General features: G+C 44.1%; 1 protein-coding gene across 9 annotated transcripts in view; it reads left to right on the top strand.

Moving 5' to 3' along the window:
- The window catches only part of TPM1 (tropomyosin 1), a 121,621-nt gene that overhangs the window by 946 nt on the left and 100,475 nt on the right, over nucleotides 1–20,200 (top strand). The window contains exons 2-10 of one of the 9 annotated variants that reach the window (XM_069624477.1): nucleotides 1,928–2,053; nucleotides 2,222–2,347; nucleotides 15,374–15,507; nucleotides 16,083–16,200; nucleotides 16,634–16,704; nucleotides 17,358–17,433; nucleotides 17,921–17,983; nucleotides 18,303–18,372; nucleotides 19,269–19,422. In XM_069624477.1, the coding sequence (XP_069480578.1) occupies nucleotides 1,928–2,053; nucleotides 2,222–2,347; nucleotides 15,374–15,507; nucleotides 16,083–16,200; nucleotides 16,634–16,704; nucleotides 17,358–17,433; nucleotides 17,921–17,983; nucleotides 18,303–18,372; nucleotides 19,269–19,351 (867 nt within the window). In that variant the 3' untranslated portion in view covers nucleotides 19,352–19,422. Of the gene's footprint in view, nucleotides 1–1,927; nucleotides 2,054–2,221; nucleotides 2,348–10,626; nucleotides 11,132–15,373; nucleotides 15,508–16,082; nucleotides 16,201–16,633; nucleotides 16,705–16,909; nucleotides 17,058–17,357; nucleotides 17,434–17,920; nucleotides 17,984–18,302; nucleotides 18,373–19,268; nucleotides 19,423–20,200 lie in introns of those variants that run through there. The other 8 variants (XM_069624476.1, XM_069624469.1, XM_069624471.1 and 5 more) reach the window with 8 other exon arrangements.

Below are 20,200 nucleotides of genomic sequence, written 5' to 3'. Positions count from 1 at the left end.
TTATTCCAAGACGTTCCAAACGGCCCATACTGTGTCTCCATCCACTTCAGTCTGTGACTGGCTGCGGGGGCGCGGGTTGTACCCCAAGAAGCTCCCGAAGCTGTAATCACACCTATTATTGGGACATTGTTGTAGTCTCAGGTCAGCTGTAGGAGAAAACAAAGATAAAGGAAATAGGGTTATGTCCAGGCAACTTCGAAAGGGGAGTTGAACATATGTGGGCGAGTAAACCCCGCGAGTGCCTCTCAGTACTTTGGTTATGATATGATAGTTTATTTATATAGCGCCTATACACAATGTGTTTCAAAGCGCGTTTACTGACAAATTGCCTAAGTTAATTATTAGGGGAGAAGGTGCGACTTGGGAATAGTGTAATGGAAGAGAAGGTTTGAGGGCAAGGTTGACATCGAGAGGAATTCTATTAAAACTGGTAAACTGGTATGTTAGCACGGCTGTCTGCGGTTTCCGACTGTGTAGGGCTCCTGTCGAGGATCTGTGTATGGGAGGGGGCGGGTTTGTGCTGTGGGTGGTCTTCATGTTTGGAGAAGACTTTGTGAGGAAAAGTGTGTGTGTGTAATCATATTGGCTTCCAGTTTATGAACCCGGGAACATCCACAAATCCAGCCTGTGGATGAGGATAAAGAGTTCCCTTGTCTGTTTTGGGGACAATCCCAACGGGCCTGAAAGTATACAGTGCAAAATCGCACCCTTGGGTTAATGTTCACACGGTGTAGATTCCCTACAACGCGCCTGTTTATTTGCAGAGAAACGAGGAAGCCCTGCTGTTAGATGTTTCGGCAACTCGCACAAGTCCTCTGTGCGACTCCAGTGTTTTGTTTTCTTGTCAGGATATGAATGGGATTTCACAGCGAAATGTATTGTGTGAGTGTACACGAGATGCCCGAAGGCCACATTAAATGTATGGGTGCGTGTATATGAGGTGACATAACTCTATGGGTGTGAATCTATGGGTGTGGATAGGCGACAGCACGCTCGCTCTGTGGAGTGTGCATAGCAGACGGGTGTGTCTCTATGAGGTGTGCATGGGAGAAAACAATTGAGTACAATGGCTCTATGTAATAGGCATAGGACATGGCAGAGGGGTGAATTAACTCTTTAGTGTGGGCGCAGAAAATGGCCTCAGGGGGTATAATGACCCTGTACATTTTAAGGCCACATAGTTCAGTAAATCTATGGGTGTGCATAAGCAGATAACATAGCATCTAGGAACTTTAACAGTTCTATGTAGTTAATCTCAATTGGAAACAGTCATTCGATTCGGTAGATACTACACAGAAATGAACAATTTTCACAAAAAAATGGTCCTCAGACGCATAGTTTTCACGCATCCTGCGGAGGTCTCCGTGGGCACTGTTTGCCTGTAGATTTTACTTTCATGGTTGCTGTGCCGCGAGTGAGGTATTTGCTCGGTAATGTGTGTCAGGAATACCATCCGCGTCATGTTGCCTCTGATGGTTTGGAGCATGTCAGAGGCGTAGGCAGGGTTGGGCCTGAGTGGGCAAAGCCCACCTAAAATCTGCAAATGCCCACACAGCAGGGCTGTGTGGGCATTTACAGATGTTAATGTATGTGGTGGGCCCAACTACATTAGCTTCAGGCCCCACTTGTTAGACAATCCTGGCTACGGTAGGCCCTCTCTGCACACCTTCCTATTAATATCAAGTTAAACGTCAGTGTGTGTGTGGTGAGAGGGTCACTTTGAGCAGTGCAAGCCTGTAACTCTCCCATGTTTTACTTGTGAGGTTTTGTATATGAGAAGTGGGGTCTCCCAAGGCTGTGCACCTCCTAGTGTTCTCTACTCTGCCTGTGAACTTGTGCAGTATGTGGGGTGTAGGGTTATGTGTGTACTGTGCAGCCTATTGATCATGAGGTACTCTCATTCGCTTGTGATCTTGTGCCACTGTAGTTAGAGGAGGAGATTGTGCAGCTGGAGAAGCAGCTTCGGATTTCGGAGGATGAGCGTGACAGGGTGCTGGATGAACTGCACAAATCTGAGGAGAGCCTGCTCACTGCTGACGAGAAAGCCGCCAAGGTATCCCTCCACCAGATCCCTGTCTAATATGTTCTTTCTCTCTCTCTCTCTCTCTCTCTCTCTCTCTCTCTGTCCTGTCTTCCGTTCCCTCTTTTTCCTCTTCCCGCGCCCCTACCACGCTGCCTCTGCTGCTCCCCGCACCTCCCTCACACCGCAACCTTTCACCAGCTTGAGGACGAGCTAGTAGCCCTGCAGAAGAAGCTGAAGGGTACCGAGGACGAGTTGGACAAGTACTCGGAGTCCTTGAAAGATGCACAGGAGAAGTTGGAGCTGGCAGAGAAGAAGGCCACTGATGTAAGTAGCGCACTACCCCGCCCCTGTACTCCGTGTGGACACTGCACCCATGCGCTGCTTCCGTCTGACCCCAAAGGGGTGCTCCTGCATGCCTCAAGTGCACTATCGTAAAATTCAACATGTGCAGTGATAACGGATCTTTATTTTCGCATTCAGGTGCTTACCTTTGTCTTGGATCATGGTGGGCATTTTCTCAATAAATAAAGTTTGATGACAGTTCATTCTATACAGCATTAGGCCTGGGCCTGGCACGGGCAGTACGGGCAATGCTCCTGCGTTTTAAGTATGAGAATCAGTTTCACCTGTTTCTAATATGGGCTCTGTATACAAATCAACTGTCCTAGTGTTTTTTACTATATGAATTTACATAATGCAACACGGTGGTACAGTATGCATTTTATGCACAATGCACCACTTTTGGCATGTTTAGCTCTGGTTCTAAAAATAACACTGCCTGTGCCATGTCCTGGCGATGAAGGCATGCCCCATTACAATGCCCACAAAGGACCAATTGGTCCCAATAATGGCCCCTTAAAGACAAGTTGAAGGGCTGGTACTAGGATAGGAGCTGACAACTTCTGTAGTCATTTCTTTCAAAGGACGTTTGTAATCTCAGAGACTACTGCAGGGGGTGTACTGCATAGTACCCCAAGGTACCCGCACACGCTCACAGAACAGCATACAAGAGCATTGGGGTAAGCGGGGGTACGAGTACAGTTAATAAGAGCAACCTGGCCCCTTCACCTTAAATGTAGCAAATGCAGTCAATTTTCAGACAGTAGAGAACCCCACGACATCTGCTTGATTCTATTACCCAACAGATGGCAGCTGGGACACATGGCAGCCCCGACCGTCACAAGTGACATTCCATTGTGAATCTTGAGATGGCGCCTCCACCGCGGCATTTGTCCAGAGTAAAATAGTGTTCGACTCAGAGCAAAGTGGAAGATGATACCTGCTTAGTCTGCATTCCGAGGAGGCAGGCTAAGAAAGGCAAGAGATATATATAGCCTGTAGCTTTATATGGTGGCGTCTTAGCGCTAGCTACCCACCAACGTGTCTTCCAGCATGCCTTAAATAAGCATTTTAGGGAAACTAGCGCAGTATCCTCCTTGAGTTAGTAATCTATGTTACATCTGAGTGTTGTGCTTAGCCGGGGGTTGTCTATAACCCTTAATGCCTACAGACAGGGAAGGTTCTGACATAATGAGGTCAGTGTTTGGAGACAAGGGTGCTCAGGCACAGGGAGTTGAAGTAAAATGCCCAGGATCACGCGATTAACGGAATCTGAGATGGAAATAAAACCCAGGGGCCCTGGGATGCAGTCGACATTTTTAACCCCTAGAATACACCCTCACATACAATTAATCACAGCAGTCTCGGGCGTTTAGTAAAAGTCACAAAAAAGAAGAGCATACAATAAAGGCATGTATTACATGACGCGATGAAAAAAAAATCCTGAAAGCTGGAGGTTTTGCAACACGTCGGAAAATCGTTTGCAGACGTCCATGCTCACAGAAAAAAATGCTGGGTAGTATTTTGTTGAAAAATAAATGGATATTTTGGACAGTGGCTTAAAAACATCAGGTTCTTGGAATTCCAGACCCATGTGTGTGTGCTGTGGGAAGGCTGCCATGGAGGACGGCTGTGAGGCGGTTGTTGAACCCGTGAAGACACTGCTTATAGATCCTGGCCGAGATATTCCTTATAAGGAAAAGTATGCAGCCTATTTGGACATGGTTCTTCACTGGAAGGCAGCGGCCTCTGCCAGGAGTTGTTTATTTTTTCTTCATATGCCGCAGCAGCTAAAGCGGAGAGGCGGTGAAGTGCACATTGGTCCCGACGCTTACCTGCCTTGCGCACCTCATATTTCCTCCATAAAGTCGTTAATCTGTTTGTGATTTCCCGTAGCTTCACCGCATTTCCTACCCTCTCATTGTCCTCCGCAGGGGGGCTATGAATGGACGACTGTGTTGTCACGGCTCCGACTTTGTTCTGCTAAGGTTGGGGGAAGGAGGGGTTGTAGGATGGAGGAATGCGGGACCACCCATAGCAGCGAGCGCCCCTTCTACCTCCGATCAGATTACACCAGTCCCTACTCCTGGATTGTGAAACTTGGCCAACACTAATTTCCTTTCCAACTGGAAAGAGCGAGACGCCCAAACCAAGGAGTGAAGGCACTGGAGTCTCAATCCGATCTGCTGCAGCTTCTTGCGCAGATCATTCCGCGCATATGGACATTATCTGCAGTAATGAGCGATATAGGAAGGACTGCACTCGCATTGGAATAGCTTTTGGGGATCCATGCCGCCAATTCTTATCACTTTACATTTTTTTTTGCAAAACACTGTACGTACCGGCATTTCTCATTTGGAGGACAGGAACATTCATTCGCCTCGGTGTGCTGACGTTTTTTAGGGGAACACGTTGGCACTTTTAATCAGTGCTGATCTCGTTTTAGGGCACTCTATTGTTACTTAGATTCACGACTGAGATAGTCCTAATGGAGAGTGCTCGCACAACTCAAGAGATCTGCGATAGTGATGGGGGAACATGCAACTTTGCATCAGCGCTCTGATTATTTTGTGGTAAGTAATCGCACACTTCTTAGTAGGGCTGTGAGGATTTTTTTTCTGAATCACAGGGGGCACTTCTTAACAGGAAAGTGATCGTTTTTACTGTACATTACATGCTCGTTCATTTTTGACATGAGATTACTGGTACTTCTCAACAGAAATACCATATTTTATGTAAGTCAGTGCTGGCACTTCTCTGCACAGCTGCTACACTTTTAACAGAACAATGTAATTTGGTTTTTATATAGCGCACTGCGACCAGGAGGTACCCTGACGCTAGAAAGGCAAAAATCAGCAGAGAGGACTCGGAAAAGATGTAAAGAGTTTACCCGGATGGAGCGTAATTCCCCTGTCAGCTTCAAAGCTATAGGAAGGGTGGTTTCTAGAGAGAAGCAGCTGCGACTGAAAAAGCTTTTGAACCTAGGTACAAGGAGGCCTGCATTTGCCGATTAAAGGGTTCCAACTGGAAAAATAAAAAATAAAAAAAATAATAATAAAAAGGCTTCCAACTGGAGAGTAGGGAGTGGTCTTCTCCTGAAGATAAATTGCCCCCTGTTTATGCAAGGCTCAATAAGTCAGAGAAAGAGCTTTAAATGTAATTCTGCTTTCAACCAGGTGCCAAGGAGCTGAGATAGGAGGGGGGGGGGGGGGATATGCGCATATTTAGGCAGACCAACAACTAACTGGGCTGCAGAGTTTTTGGAGTCTCTTAACATGGTGCTTAGGCTGATCCAGTAGTGTAGCATTACAGTAGTCAAGAACACCTAAAGCGGCAGAGGCAACCACGGACCGCCTCAGTGGATGTGGTAAAAAAAAGGTAGCACCCTTTTTAAGGTTTTAAGTTTTAAAAAGCAGCACTGCACCTGGCACTCCCCTGCAAATCAAGTGACAAAGAGGCTACACTCTTAACTCCAAGATTATTTTTACAAAGTCTACTGGAGTGTGGAAGGACTTCTCGCCCAGGCTGCTGTGCTTTTAATGGAACTGTTCTGGCAATTAAACATTTATTTTACTGGGCTGGTGCCAGCACGTCGCAATAGCGCAAATATATGTAAATACTTTTAGGATGGGGCCAGACCTTGTCAGCACCCCTTGAATGCTTTCTGGGAAAGACTGACTTTCTCCTCAGGGCCTTTCTCCTCAGGGCCGTAATACTTTCAATATGGGAAAGTAACACATACACGTGTTGGCAGATCTATTACACTTTGGTGGGTCTGTACCGGCGCCTATCGTCCGAGTGTCTTTATTTTAAGTGGCGGCCAAGGCACTTCACAGCAGATGTGCAAAAAAACCAACTATGCATGAATAGGATAGTAGCAGCAGTTCTCAGCTTGCTGTAACATTTACGGAACCGTAGCCGAACTTCTGGTCACAAAGGCTGTATTTTAATTTGGCAGTACATCATACTCAGCCAGACAGCTAACTTTTAGGGAACTATACTTATTTTCTGGACATAGACAGGGCTTTAACTTGGCTATGGCTAGCTTGAGCCGAGCCCTGGTAGGCTAAGAAATCTCGTTCTGAGGTGGGACCTTGTCGGGGCTCACATCTCCTCTGGCAGCCCCAGCCTCTACAGGATACTGCATTTTTTTTTCTAAAGCCTGAAGCTCTCGCTCGTGAGCGTGAGCTGCTGAAAAGGCGGGTGCTGTCCCCTGCAGGCAAGCCTTTAGCAAATATTTGCAGAGATGAGCACCCTCTCCAGGGCTGATCTCTATAAAAGGCTGCCTGCCGGGTTTGCTTGTAGCCCATTGAGCGAGAGTTCGTCAAGGGGACGTGGCCTAATGAGCAGGCATGGATGAGCCGTGCCTCATTTTCTAGTGCCTTAAGACACTGGACATACCTGTTATATCGAGGAAAAACTCAGCAGTCAATCCGTTTTCATAGAGCCCCACAAATAATTTAAAATTTTAAACAAATGCATAACTGTGAGTCTAGCAAAATAACATAGTTTCACTCTCTGCAAAATAGCTCTAGTCTAGTTTCACTGCAGGCATCCATCAGTCAAAGCTAAAAGCAACCACATTGTCTGTAGGTCGGGCTACCAGCACCTTCCTAGTGTTTCGCAGGGGAATTAAAACCTGCAAAATACCAGCCTGGCTCTTTTCTTGTTGAGTTTTAGTTAGTATTTGAAAGAAAGGTATGGGAGCCCCTCTACAGAACGAACACGGCAAAGCAACCTGTTCTCTGGGAAAGTGCGCACTCCGGAGGGTCTATAACCACGTTTTAGCTCACTGTACGTTTCAGAGAGGAGAAATAACCATTTGCATATCAATCTGGTCCCATCCACTTGGGCAGTCCAGCACCAAATGCTAGGCAATTCTCCTCTGAACAAGAGTACCAACAGCAACCCAAGACACATCATGTTTTGGCCCAGTCGGGCCTCATCTTTCATGATATCTTTTGTTTCTAAAATATATGTGGTATGCCTGAAGGTTTCACATATAGTAACATTACTAGAAATTAGAACTAGTTTTTGCTAAAAATAAATTGGTTTGGCGTGTGTTTATTTTATTTTTTATTTATATAAACATGCATATATTTAGTGCATAGGCGTTACATGGCGCTGCAGAGAAGAGGGGAATGCAATACAGGAGGGATGGTTCTATACAGTGATATACCGTGCACCATATTACAGGAAAACATGTAAGAGTCATTTGTAAGTGGGTGAGTATAATGAGGGGTATAATGGGTCAGGTGTGTGGGGCGAGATTTCCGTTCATGGAAGATAAAAGAATGAACCTTCAAGGAATCGTAGTGTCTCTGTAGAGCGTGACTAGGGTGTGGCAAAGCTTGAGCACAGCAGATGTGGAGAGAAAGAGAAGTGCAAAGAATAATCCAGAAAATAAATTATAGGAGCTGATTGACAAAATATCAGGACTAGAGTCCGGTGCATGCTTTGAGAAGTTTGCTGAAACTGTTGTAACATCTTTCATTTCTCAGGGTGGGCCTTAGTTTGTTGCAGAGCTTGTAACCTCAAGATCTTTAAATTCTACCACCATGTTCCACTCTTTTATAGAGTGGTGTGACAAGTCTCACAGGGCATATCTGTCCCAAGGGATCTTACTGGGACATGTTTGTTGAATATTCTTAAGTGGCACCTAAGACCGGAAGGCTCAAATGAGCAAAGTGCTTTAAGTTCGATGCGTTGATTCACTGGCAGTTATTTGTGGGCCTCAAGAATTGGTGTAGCACCATCTCATAGTTAAGGCCAATTCCCATTCTGCATGCTTTATTCAGAAGCTAACATTGCAAGATGGTTCTGTTGCCAGAGAAACAGTGAGTTGCTTGCCTTCATTACAAAACCTTAAATGTTAACAATTTTATTTTTAATTCACAGACATTATTTGTATTCTGTAGGGGGCGGATATGGGCGGCTTTTCTCACTTTGCTGTTTATAACGCAGCAACTCGTCTCAAAGGGCAGCAGTGGCCAGTTCTCAAAGTCCACGACGACATAACTTGGTTTGAGGATGCAGATATATGTGCTACGTTATTAGAAATGTGTTTATTTAATCATTCCCTCGTGTCAGATAATATTACAGTTAAAGAGGTCATCGAAATTGCCCATGTACGAGACTGTGCTCCAAAGTGACAATCTTATACTCAGTTCGGTAAAACTGTGCTCCAATTCATAAAACTCGAAATCAGTGTATGAGCAGTGTTCCAATGAATTAGATTTTCACTGAATAAAGGAGACTTTGCTCTAAGTTATGAAGCGTACACCCGGTGAGCAGGGCTGTGCTCCAAAACACCTGTTAGTTGAGGGAGTTGGTGCTACAAAAGAGTGAGGCTGCGCTCTATGTATGCTCGGTCTGGCCTATAGCGCAATGACCGAACCAAAAACGCTAAATGCTGGTGTGGACTAGTTTTTTTAGTCAAAGCGGGCCACTTTTTTGGCCAATGTGGACCAGTTTGATGAGTTACTTCACTATGCCGCTGATAGTTTTGATCAGTGTTGCTTAATAAATATCTTTAAAATTCACAATTTGCATCACATTTGACGAAAAAACTCCCCCTTGGGCACACTATTCAAACAGTCTGTCACAAAATGAATGAAAGCTATTTGCAACTGTGGACCACTTTTTCATAGGTGCCGAGACAATCTAACTCGAACGCCAGTTTCCCTTTGTGCACACTTTTCCTCACTGGATGATGTTATCACAAGTTTAAAACAAGTCACTATAGTTGTGAGTCTCACTTATTGAGTGTCATGTGGCACACCGCTTGGAGGAATTGTGAGTCTCACAACTTGGCTCAAAGTCTCGCCATGCCCGCCTAGTCTTCTGGTTTATCCTGCACGGGTTTTTATGCTCTTCTCGGGATTTCCGCCCTGTACCCGAAAGATGGTTCTAGCCTGAGCTCGGCTGGGCAAGCTCTCAGCGCGCACACTTTTTGGTGCATGTGTCTGGGAAGCACGTTGTTGACACTGCTGCATGCTGTGTGTGTGCCGGCTCCATTGTCCCTTGCCTACTGAATAGTCTCGGATCCATGCAGCTGTTTTCCTGACCTGGCTGTCAGCCTGCAGTGGCAGGCTTTGAAGTTGAACATGCCATCTTGTGTTAGCATAAGTGTTGCTATCAGGCCCAGCCGAAAACGTGCGTGGCCCATTTCAACATTATACCGCTCATTTTGACGCGGGGTTTGAGTTTTTTGTTATTGTAAAAAATGTGTGTGTGGGGGGGGTGTTAAAGAGGGCAGAGACGCGTGGGAAAGGGGTCGGGGCGTCATTCTCGCTTACAAATGTAGGCAGGTATGAGTCTCACTCCATATGCTTGAGTTAAAAACATAGAGCCAGGGTGACACTAAGGCATACAATTGTGCTCCAAGTGTTGTATCGATTAGGTGAGAAAGCAGGATTGTTCTTTACAAGCATGGCCTGAGAGAAGGATAGTACCTCTTTTACGCACGTGTGAAAAACCTGGTGCATTTTTTTTAAATATCACAGCGCCCAAAAATGGCAGAGGTTACGCTTTAAACGACACACTTAATAGTGCACACATCATGTATCACCAAATTAAAAAAAGTAGTCCGTGTCAAGAAGCGTGGTCATACCGAATTATTAGCACACGAAGTGGTAGATCTACCAAGTGACTCCCCCCACCAAAGCAGGCCTGCTAGTTATACGTCTCTATCGTTCACAGTACGTCATACTTGTAGGTGACAGGGTCGGCCATCTTGGAACTAGAAACTTTCCCTTTACGTGGTATGGGAGAAAGCGGCAGCCTAAGTATTGCACTTATTCAAATTCATGCTCACTAATACCTCTTAAGAATTAACTCTTTGCAGCTCTTTATCAGGCAATATTTCAACACGCGTGATGCTAACGAAGTCGCTTACAATCACAAATGACGGCAAAGCTATGGCCAACGAGGCAGCCATATTAAACTGGGCATTTGGCATGTGTAATCAGTCTTCGACTTTTTGCCGTTCCATTAAAACCGTCTTTTGTTTAATTTATTATTTAGAAAGTGCAGTACACTGACTGCCCTGAACATATAGGAAACATACTAAGCACATCAAAAGTAGTTATTATTGTAATACTAAGCTCCCTCTTAAAACAAAGAGAACGTTTGAGTGGGTGTTTTTAAAGAAATGTTGCCATCTGTTGGTGCCAGATTTGCAGGTTACATTACACGGACAAAGATAAACGAACAACTGTAAAAGACCTGTCAGTGAAGGGGTAGTGGCCATCTTTTGTCGCTGCCCACAACGCTTCCCCGCCTACCCTAGGAATGCACATCCGCGTTACTATGAGCATCTAGGCGTGGTGCCCTCATAAAGTGCAACTAGCTTAGCTCCGTTTTTTCCTAGACCGGCAGCGCTGGTACACGTTTAGCGGAAAGTGGTGCGCGTGACAGCAGCAGAACACCGTGCAGCGCTCCTTTTTCTTCAGTTTCCGCGTTCTTCAGCTTGTGTCACCCCCTAGCGTCGCTTTCCGTACTGTTGAGGCATCCACGTCTTCACTATTACTGGGGCATTTGTAGTCCCTTGGAATTTGAGCTGACCTTATCGCTACTCGCCTCATATGATAGAGGCGCCACACCTACCTGCGAGTGTTCCGTTCCCCGGCCCTCAGCATGTCTGGGGGCACCTCCCTGGAAGCGGTGCGGCGGAAGATCCGCGCCCTGCAGGAGCAGGCGGACTCCGCTGAAGCCCGGGCGTGTAGCCTGCAGCGGGAACGAGACGCTGAGCGGCAGCTGCGAGAGGCGGTGAGGCGATGTCCTATCGGGGTTGCGTGGGAATGGGATGTTTGGATGCCTTATCGAGGACGTTTGAACCTTGTGGGGGATGAGGACTTTACAGTGGACCTAAACCCTAAGCTGCTTGGCTAACGTAGTTGGCTGAAGAAACCGTAAAGCTCTTAGAACTCCTCCCGCCCCTAGGCCTTCAGCAAATAGTCGTGGGGTACACTGTATATCTCGTGTGTATCTGGTTCTCGCAAATCACGTTGGCGGTGCGGTAATCGAAGGATTCGAACAGGCGCCGTGTTTGATGAGTAGGTAGGTCGGGGCTGGTGCAATTCTGTAGTTATCAGTGTGTTAGTGAAGTAGTTTGTGGCAGACTGTGATGGTAATCCAGGTGAACTATTTGTGGACGTTGACGATGTGTCAAGGCGGAGTTGGGAGATGTGGGGGGGCACATTTCAATATGTATGTTCCCTCACTTGCCTTACAACTGGGGAAAGTCAAGGGCAGGGGTCTGAAACTCTAAATGTCTGCTGAAAACCAATTGCAATTTTAGAGTAGGGTGTTGGCCAACGGAAGTAAAAGGGCAACGAGGTGCTGAGAACATTGCCTGAGAGGGCAAGTGGGGGGTTGTGTCGCAAAGGAAGCCTGTAGCGTGTGTGTTGCTCACGTTTAATATCCGAATTAAGGGAGTATGTTTAAGACTGCCAACATGGGATAGTTGCTCAAAACCCCACCGCCGTCTTTGGCTGTGTTATGAAGAATGGGCTAAAATGGTTGCAATATTGGGAGGGAATTGCGCAAACTACCAACTACAACTTTTTTTACTTCCCAATGCTGCACTTTTTTTTTTTTTTGTTTACTTAGGAGGGTGTTGTGTGCATGAAAGTAATTCTAGCTTGTAGACGTCAATATTTTAATAAACGGCCTACAGGAAACAAGTTGTCACGGATACCAGGTTTAAACAAACCAAGATGGTGAGGTTGCAAGCCTTATCACAGTATTGAGACAAACGCGAAAGGAATTGGGCACAGGCACTAGCTTTTATAGCCCTTGTGTACCCAAGAACAGGGGCCACTTCTTTGCACACGTGCATCTGGAATTGTCCTCACATTTCAACAGCTAGAGGACTTGAAGCATATGTATGATTTGTTATTTATAACGCGCCTTTACACAAGTGTTTAAAGCCGCCACAAGACAAGGAGGGGAGACAGAGGGATGACATAACAAACGATTATCTAGTAAACATCCATGGAGAATTAAAGTAGACTTGTAGTTTTTTAATCACCAAATGCAGCATGTTGTTGGTGAAAATGCTTTGAGTTAGGCGTGGTTCGGATATAAATTGGTATCTTTTGGCAATCTGATGACATGTCCTTTTGTTTCCTTATCGTTGTTTGTCGTCTACCCCCAACCCCTTCAAGGTTGACTTTTTCTGGGTCTAATCCTTGAAGCTCTACCCAAATGGAGCTTTTTGGCAACTTCTGTTTTATCAGCAGTCTTGGCATTGACCATAAATGAAACACTTAGGGCAGTGGAATATGCGGCACATTCGATGTTTGTTTTGGTCCACTGTAGGTCATACGGCAGAAACATCCTCCCGATTTTAAGAGGAATTGAGTTAGATGGCTTACTTGCTAGCTTTCTTCTTTTTAATCACTTGTTATAACCCAACTGTCTGTTGTGCCGATGGATATATTTATGTAAAGCTATGGCAATATGGTGTGAGTTTTCATATTGAAATTGGAATGTTAATTTTTGCTCGCTTAATGATTGTATGGAATTATTGTGTACACTTTTGAGGCGCGTCACACTCCGACAAAAATAATCCCTGGCTACTTATCTGTCCAGTGTTGGGCATACCATTTTGGTGTCTCATCTAGAGGCTACTTTAATGTGTTTGGGGGTGGGGAGGTTCTCCAAAAATCTATTGCTTTAAAAAGCCAATATCCAAGTATAAAATGGCCCATGTACTGAAAGCTTTAGTTCACCTGGACTCGTTCTGTGGTATCTGTTCACGTTCGCAGAGCATGTGACAAAAGATACTGGTTTGTTGGGTTGAAGCGGTTAAGCCTGTTATCCAGGTCAACAGTGTTGTAGCAGGGTTTTTTCGTTGATTTTAACGTTTCTTCCGAGGTCACCCTATGTATAAAGGTTAAAACCATTACAAACATTCACACCCTTAGTAGCATGCTATTCTCTCATTAACGACCCACCTGGTCATTTTGTAGATGGTTGTAGCGGTAACGCTTTCGGTTTGCTTGGATTGTTTACATACGTGGTGCATAGTCTTCCTTTTGTGATCCCCGACAGTGCAGTTGTTTTTAGTTGGGCCGAGTTGACTATTTCAGCCGTAGTAATCCATTGCCTAATTACGCAAAGGTTTAATCTTTTGCGCACGTAAAATTGCAGGCTACGTGGGCACCAGGACATATGATCGTTTATGCAACGTTATAGTTGCGTATCAGCTTCGCTCGCATAACAGTTTGTGGAACCGTTTCGTGCTTGCTACTGAAAGAAAACTTTGCATGCGATTGTCCTACACATACCTTAGAAGGCTTGGATTAATGCGACAACATGTAGCCGCCGGGTGGGGGCGGCCTCTGGCTGGAGGTTGTCACAGGCCACCTTCCAATTAGTCCTGTGGTTGGGTCCCGTATAGGAGGTACCTAGCAGAGGCACATCTGCACGGCTGCAGTTCAGCATCACGTGGGCAGAGGCCCGGGAGTCCTGTTTATTCGATCATCCCGAGTCTGCGTCGACGGGGAGAACTTGGAGTGGTATAGAATGCTATTAATTGTAGACTTTTTCCCTTCGTTGCCTTATGAGGACTAGTCTTGCTGCCGACTCCGATTTGGAAGGGTGGATTGTAAGACTTTCAAAATGACTGCTCATAAAACGGGAAATAACTCGACATGTCACTCTTGTGGTTTTGAGATGTGGGCATACACAGTATTTCATACGGACCCAATGTTCCTCTGTCTCCCCATGGACTGGACTACTGAAAAACTGAACCCCCCCCCCCCTTTTTTTTTCTTGAAAGGCAGCAGCGCGTCTCAAATGAACAGGGTTGTCATCTGGATTCAATGAAAATTCGGCGCTCTCGGGTTGAATTCCTGTCTTTTAAATGAATAATAAGACTACCACGAGCCATCCGATATTATCGTAAATATTCCTCCAGCGGAAGCAGGACAATCGTAACTGCGGCAATATGTTTATTTAATTACCCCTTCATTTTGCTTTGTTTCTCTTTTGGTTCAGTTTTAAATACTGCTGTCAAGCTCTATCTTTAGAGTTATAAGTTGGCTTATTTTGTATTTTTATTTATTTTGGTCATTCTTTCCTGGCTAACATTTCATTTGGAACGGTCTAATGCAACTGCACTTTCCCAAATGGAGCAGGTAGTAGTGGAGACCGAAGTTCACAATCTTGGAGCGCGTCGTGTGCTTTCAGGGTCATCTACCCTTTTAAACTTCTCGAGGATGCCAGCATGTTACACGTGGGAGTACTGCAATATTGCAGTTTTGAGTTTGCCGGGGCATTGAATATGTACATTATGACACTGGCATGTTTGGAACATTTGCCCCTTAACTCCAAGGAGAGCTCCCATATAGATGTTCCGCGCAAGGGGCACTAGAATCTTAACATTTTGCAGGCACTCAAATTATTCCACCCACTTATAAAAGTCAGCTCGTTAGGTTATATATACATCATCCAGTCTTGGCCTGCATTAAAAAAAAACGCATATGCCAACTGTTACCATTTGTATGCATGCATAAGCAAGAGAACCAACGACGTCAAAACATAAGGATCTTATTAAAGTGGCCTGTACTAATGAGACCAAAAGTTGTTCCAATTTCTGTGGCGAGCTGACAGGGTCACAATTTGCTTGTTCAGAGCAGCTTTTGAATGAGAAACTAGGGTTTGCATGAGTGTGAGGAAGTGGTTGTTTAATGTGCAAGGGTTGCACATTGCAGCCTTAAATCTAAACCAAGATATTCGGTGAACTGAGTCAGTTGTCCTCAAACACTCGTTATTGGGCTTAAGAGAGAGGTGGACCATTGCCGGTGAAGTTGTTTCTGCAAGATTAGTTGTATTTGCAGTTCTGTTTACTAGTTTCAATGCAGGTTGGGTATACTAACGTTTAGTTCTCTTCCGAGCATTTTTTTTACATGACATTTAAAGTGGGACCCAAGAATATGGTATTTTGACATTGTACCACACTCCGTCTTATTTTTAAATCCTTTTTCGGTTGTGCTTTGCTAGGCTGAGAGTGATGTAGCCTCCCTGAACAGGCGTATCCAGCTGGTTGAGGAAGAGTTGGATCGTGCTCAGGAGCGTCTAGCCACAGCCCTACAAAAGCTGGAGGAGGCTGAAAAGGCTGCTGATGAGAGTGAGAGGTGAGTATTGTGGGCTACATATTTCCCTTATTTGTTAGATTCTGTAGTCTCAATGGACACAAGGTTTTGTTCTATAACTCTTATGGTAAGTTATTGATAGGCTGGGCAACTGTTTGCGGACCAGCATTATGGCCAGGCAACCAACACCTCATCTGAGGATAAAGAAAACTGTTGGATCAAACATTTCTTTAGCTTGATTATTTTCATACTTTACCATGACATCTTGGCTGCAATGGGGAAAATGTTTTGGAAATTCACTTCCGACTTTCATGTCTGCTTCTGGTGTGTACTTGTTCTGCCTTAATTATTCAGCTGTGCTTCAAAAGTCTGTTTTGAAGGATCAGTTTTGGTACGATGTGTGTGCAGGTTGCCTTTTTGGACTAGTGACTACATACCTTGAATATGGATTATATATTTTTAAACATGTTTTCAAAGTGTTTTAACTTTGAGTACAATTCATACTATTCTGATTGAAGGTGTGACCTGCTTTGGGTGACGAACTACCCTCAAGTTAATGTATTGAGGATGGCATTTTGATTGTGCTATGCAGTCTCATGGTTCCGTTTGTTCTCCAGAGGAATGAAGGTCATTGAAAACAGGGCCTTAAAAGATGAAGAAAAGATGGAACTGCAAGAAATTCAACTTAAAGAGGCAAAACACATTGCTGAAGAGGCTGACAGAAAATATGAAGAGGTGAGGTCGCTGTTGTGAACGCTGGCACACTTGGTCTCAGTTCAACCTTTCCCCATACAACCCAGCCTTGCACACACATTTAGGTTCTATGCTTAGCTAGGGTTTATCCCGTCCCCAACAGCAGTGTAAAAAAATAAATAAATTCTCACCCCAATTGATAACATTATTCTCGCGTACCCTGTTTAATTGTGGTTGTCACCAGCCCTGCGTACATGCCTGTTAAAGGCTAATTTATACATCCGCCCTGAAAATAGCAGTTTCACTCTTGGTATGGCCTTTAGTAGAGGCTGGTCTACTAGTACACAACCACTTTTATTTTTTCATTTTTTCTGGGAACACTTGTTGCTTTCGTCACCCTTACTCTGGTTCCTGTCTAGTTGCCCAGCTGTTTTCTCTTGTATGAAACTTGAATTCACTTGTTTGTGCTCTACAGGTTGCACGTAAACTCGTAATTATTGAGGGTGATCTGGAGCGTGCGGAAGAAAGGGCAGAACTCTCTGAAGGGTGAGGACTTTATAAAAGCCAACTTGATGTTTCTGCCACAGAGCACTAACTAAACGGCATGGTGTTTCAGTAATTTGTTTGAAGCACAGCCCCCATATTTTGGCCCATTTTTGTATACATAATTGCAAATTGTATTTTTCACTGCATGCCCCACCCCACGCTGATTTTGTGAATGGCTTTGTGCGTTTCATGTGTTCACTAACAGCGAATGCAGAAAGTTGGATGAACAGTTAAGAATAATGGATCAAACGTTGAAAACCTTAATCGCTTCTGAAAATAAGGTACTGGTACTAAGAAAAACCTTCTCGGACATAACCATCCTCCTAATCACATTCTAATATTAAAACAACTGTCCTACACTTTTTTGCTTTCCTTGCATGCAGCTTTTGGTGGCTTCTGGTGTTTTCTTAATACCTGCACACACTTCTGCAGCCTTGCATTCGAAAACTAAACCTGTGAATATGGGGAATGTGCATCAATGATACTGAAGTTTCCGTCTTCGGTTTTGTTTTCTCTGCTATTTTTCACTGCATTGGTGTTGGCTCTTGCTCTTTAAATGGATTTTCATTTTCCCTATCTTTTCTACCTTTTCCCCCTTCCTTGATTGATCTTCCGCCCCTCCCTTTCCGTGCTCTTTTGGGCTAAAATAACAGCAAATGTGCTGAACTTGAAGAAGAATTGAAAACTGTGACCAACAACCTGAAGTCACTGGAGGCTCAGGCTGAAAAGGTAGGCACGCTGCTTCTTTCAGCGTCGGTAGACATTTCAGCCAGGATTTTTGAATAGCCTCTGCCATGCAATCTTTTTTGAGAATGTTTAATTGAGTCTCACGTAGGCAGTCTGGATTGAACTAACTACCTTTCATCAGACAGACCTGTTATAATTTTGTAATTATCTCTGGTTTGCTGATGGCATTATTTTACCTGTAGCATCCGTAAGGAGGCTCCAGCAGCACTTTTTCCAATGATGTTTTTGTTTTGGGCTGTAGTGTAGCATATTTTTTTTAAAAACTGTTTCTCTTCCCCAACCCTGCTCTTCACAGAAGCTTACTGTGACTGAAATCCTCCAAACACCTGCCATGATTTTATTGACACTTGCATATTGTGTTCAGTTGTAGCTTGATTAGAATTCTTGTCTGCGGCGTAGCACACATCACTTAATGTCTGATAGTTGCTGGTATTGGTCTCCTGCTAACGTGTATAATCTGTGTTTACAGTACTCCCAGAAGGAAGACAAGTATGAGGAGGAAATTAAGGTCCTGACCGACAAACTTAAGGAGGTGAGTCCATTATACATTTTTCCTATTGTGGTAGCATAAACATTGATCTGTTGTGACAGACGCATCCTAGTTTCTCATCCTTCCTTTTTAGAGGTAGTAGGAGGTAAGTACTGATGTATCTCTTGTGCAGTACATGTTAAGTAGTACAGTTTATTCGATTGACTTGTCCATATCCTGTGCTTCATTTTGTCTCCTAGCCTTTTGATCTGTGGGCAGAATATTTTGAAGGGGCATAGCTAACAATCTGCACAGATTTGGGTACATTTAGTTGTGTTGTGCAATACTTCGTTTTAACGATTGGTTTGTGCTTTCATTAAAGGCTGAGACCCGTGCTGAGTTTGCGGAGAGGACGGTAGCCAAACTGGAAAAGAGCATTGATGACTTGGAAGGTACGTAGTGTTCACTTTTTGCTCAGCCATTCAGGTCCTTATTAATGTTCGGCTACTACCAATCTCCATATCGCCAGGTCTGTTTTTTGGCTCCCTTATCAGTTTGGTTATTTTAAGACTGGTTTTGTGTATCCCATAAACATCTTGGTTTTAAATTCAAAGTTCAGTCTTTAAAACAAAGATGCCTTCTTTCAAGAGAACACTGGATAGGTGAAAGAACATAGTGGAGTTTTTGTTTTTTGTTTCATCGCTTCGTAAACCTGTTAATAACAGGATGCCTTGCTTGGTATTTCCAATCAGCTCCCAGTTATTAGCTTTAGCCACCTCTGCACATCAGCTAGAAGTCAACTATTGGTGCATATATCTAAAGAAGTCACCATATTCCACTGAGCCACTTTACCAATTTGGATGGTGCAGTCTAAGGAATTACGGTAAATCTGTAGCGTTGCCAAGGTGTAGTAGAGCCTGCATCTTCTATTGTCCCTTATAAACTATGGTCTTTAGTTCAGAAATGTCACTTGTGCACCAGGTTAGTCACCAGATCTCCATATAGAGCAGTTGCCTGGGAGTAGAGCCTTGGTATGCAGACCTGTATCATCGAAGGTTGAGTAGACCGAATTGCTTCCCCGGCCAATTCAGTGTGCATCTTTGTCGCTCACATTCTATATACTATTTCTCTGCTGTACCTATATTTTATTTTTGGGCATTGGTTTCCTACTTGCTAACTTTTTTTATTTTTTTTTTTTTTTTTTCTGGTTCTGGCTGACTTCCTCTTCATTTCATTCTGTGTACACTTAATTTCTGCTGTCTTTCTCGATGGGCTTCCAAAACACCTTCATTCCAAAACTTGCATCTTCCTGCTTTCCTTCAACTTTCATAATCTACGTCTCCTGTAGATGAGTTGTATGCTCAGAAGCTGAAGTACAAAGCAATCAGCGAGGAGCTGGACCATGCTCTCAACGATATGACTTCAATGTAAATGTTTTCTTACTGTGCCTGCCTGCTTCTGTACCCTCCTACTTGCCTAATAAACTCACTTCTACCCTTTTACCTCTAATTTCTTTCCATACATTTCAGCATTGTCCTGGTTTTACTTGGTTATTCCCCTCCATTTAATTTAGTTCACTTCTGTTTGTGCAGCTTCTAAATGTACGCGAGATATTGCATTAGAACAAAAATCGGGAACCCATACCTTCATTCGCGTAGCATGCTCACTTTTAAGGAAACCTGTGTTTTGTGCTATTAACTAGCTTTTGAGATGTTATACCACATGTAGTGTTTATCTCTAATGATAGATGACGGAGGGATGCTGTGAGGGCTGAAATTGACGATTGGGTGCAGCAAGTTAATTCGCATAGAAGAAAGTAGGGGGAGCCCGTTGGTCACAGAGCTGTAATACTGGACGTGTAGAAAGTTAACCACAACATAAGGGGTGTTGGGTTTAAATATCCGCATATTTGCCTGAAATTGTCTTCTGTGAATTAGAACGGCACTTGGAATTCTACAACATGTAATCCTCGGGTCAAATGCTGAACAGAAGTTAACTAAACGTCCCCCTTTTTTTACATGCCATTCGTTCCCTGCACAATACCTGCTCCTCCCATGCACTAATAATTGTAAAAAGTGTCAACCTAACATGTGACTCTCTCCAAATATTTTTTTTAATGTGCTTTGAGCCAATTTAGTTGGATTATTTGGTGAGAGCCAGTTTGACATGTTGGTTTTTGCCTTTCCCCTTTCTGCTTATTATGCCACAATTAAATTATTGTACAATTAACCTCCTTTCCGTTCTAACAGTCTTTTTTTTATTTTTGTTCTTTATATACAA

This window comes from Ambystoma mexicanum, chromosome 11 (assembly GCF_040938575.1).
Source record: "Ambystoma mexicanum isolate Mex_15411 chromosome 11, UKY_AmexF1_1, whole genome shotgun sequence".
Classification (NCBI taxonomy): Eukaryota; Metazoa; Chordata; class Amphibia; order Caudata; family Ambystomatidae; genus Ambystoma; species Ambystoma mexicanum.
The sequence above is the reverse complement of the archived record's forward strand: the minus strand, read 5'-3'. Positions and strand labels throughout refer to the sequence as shown.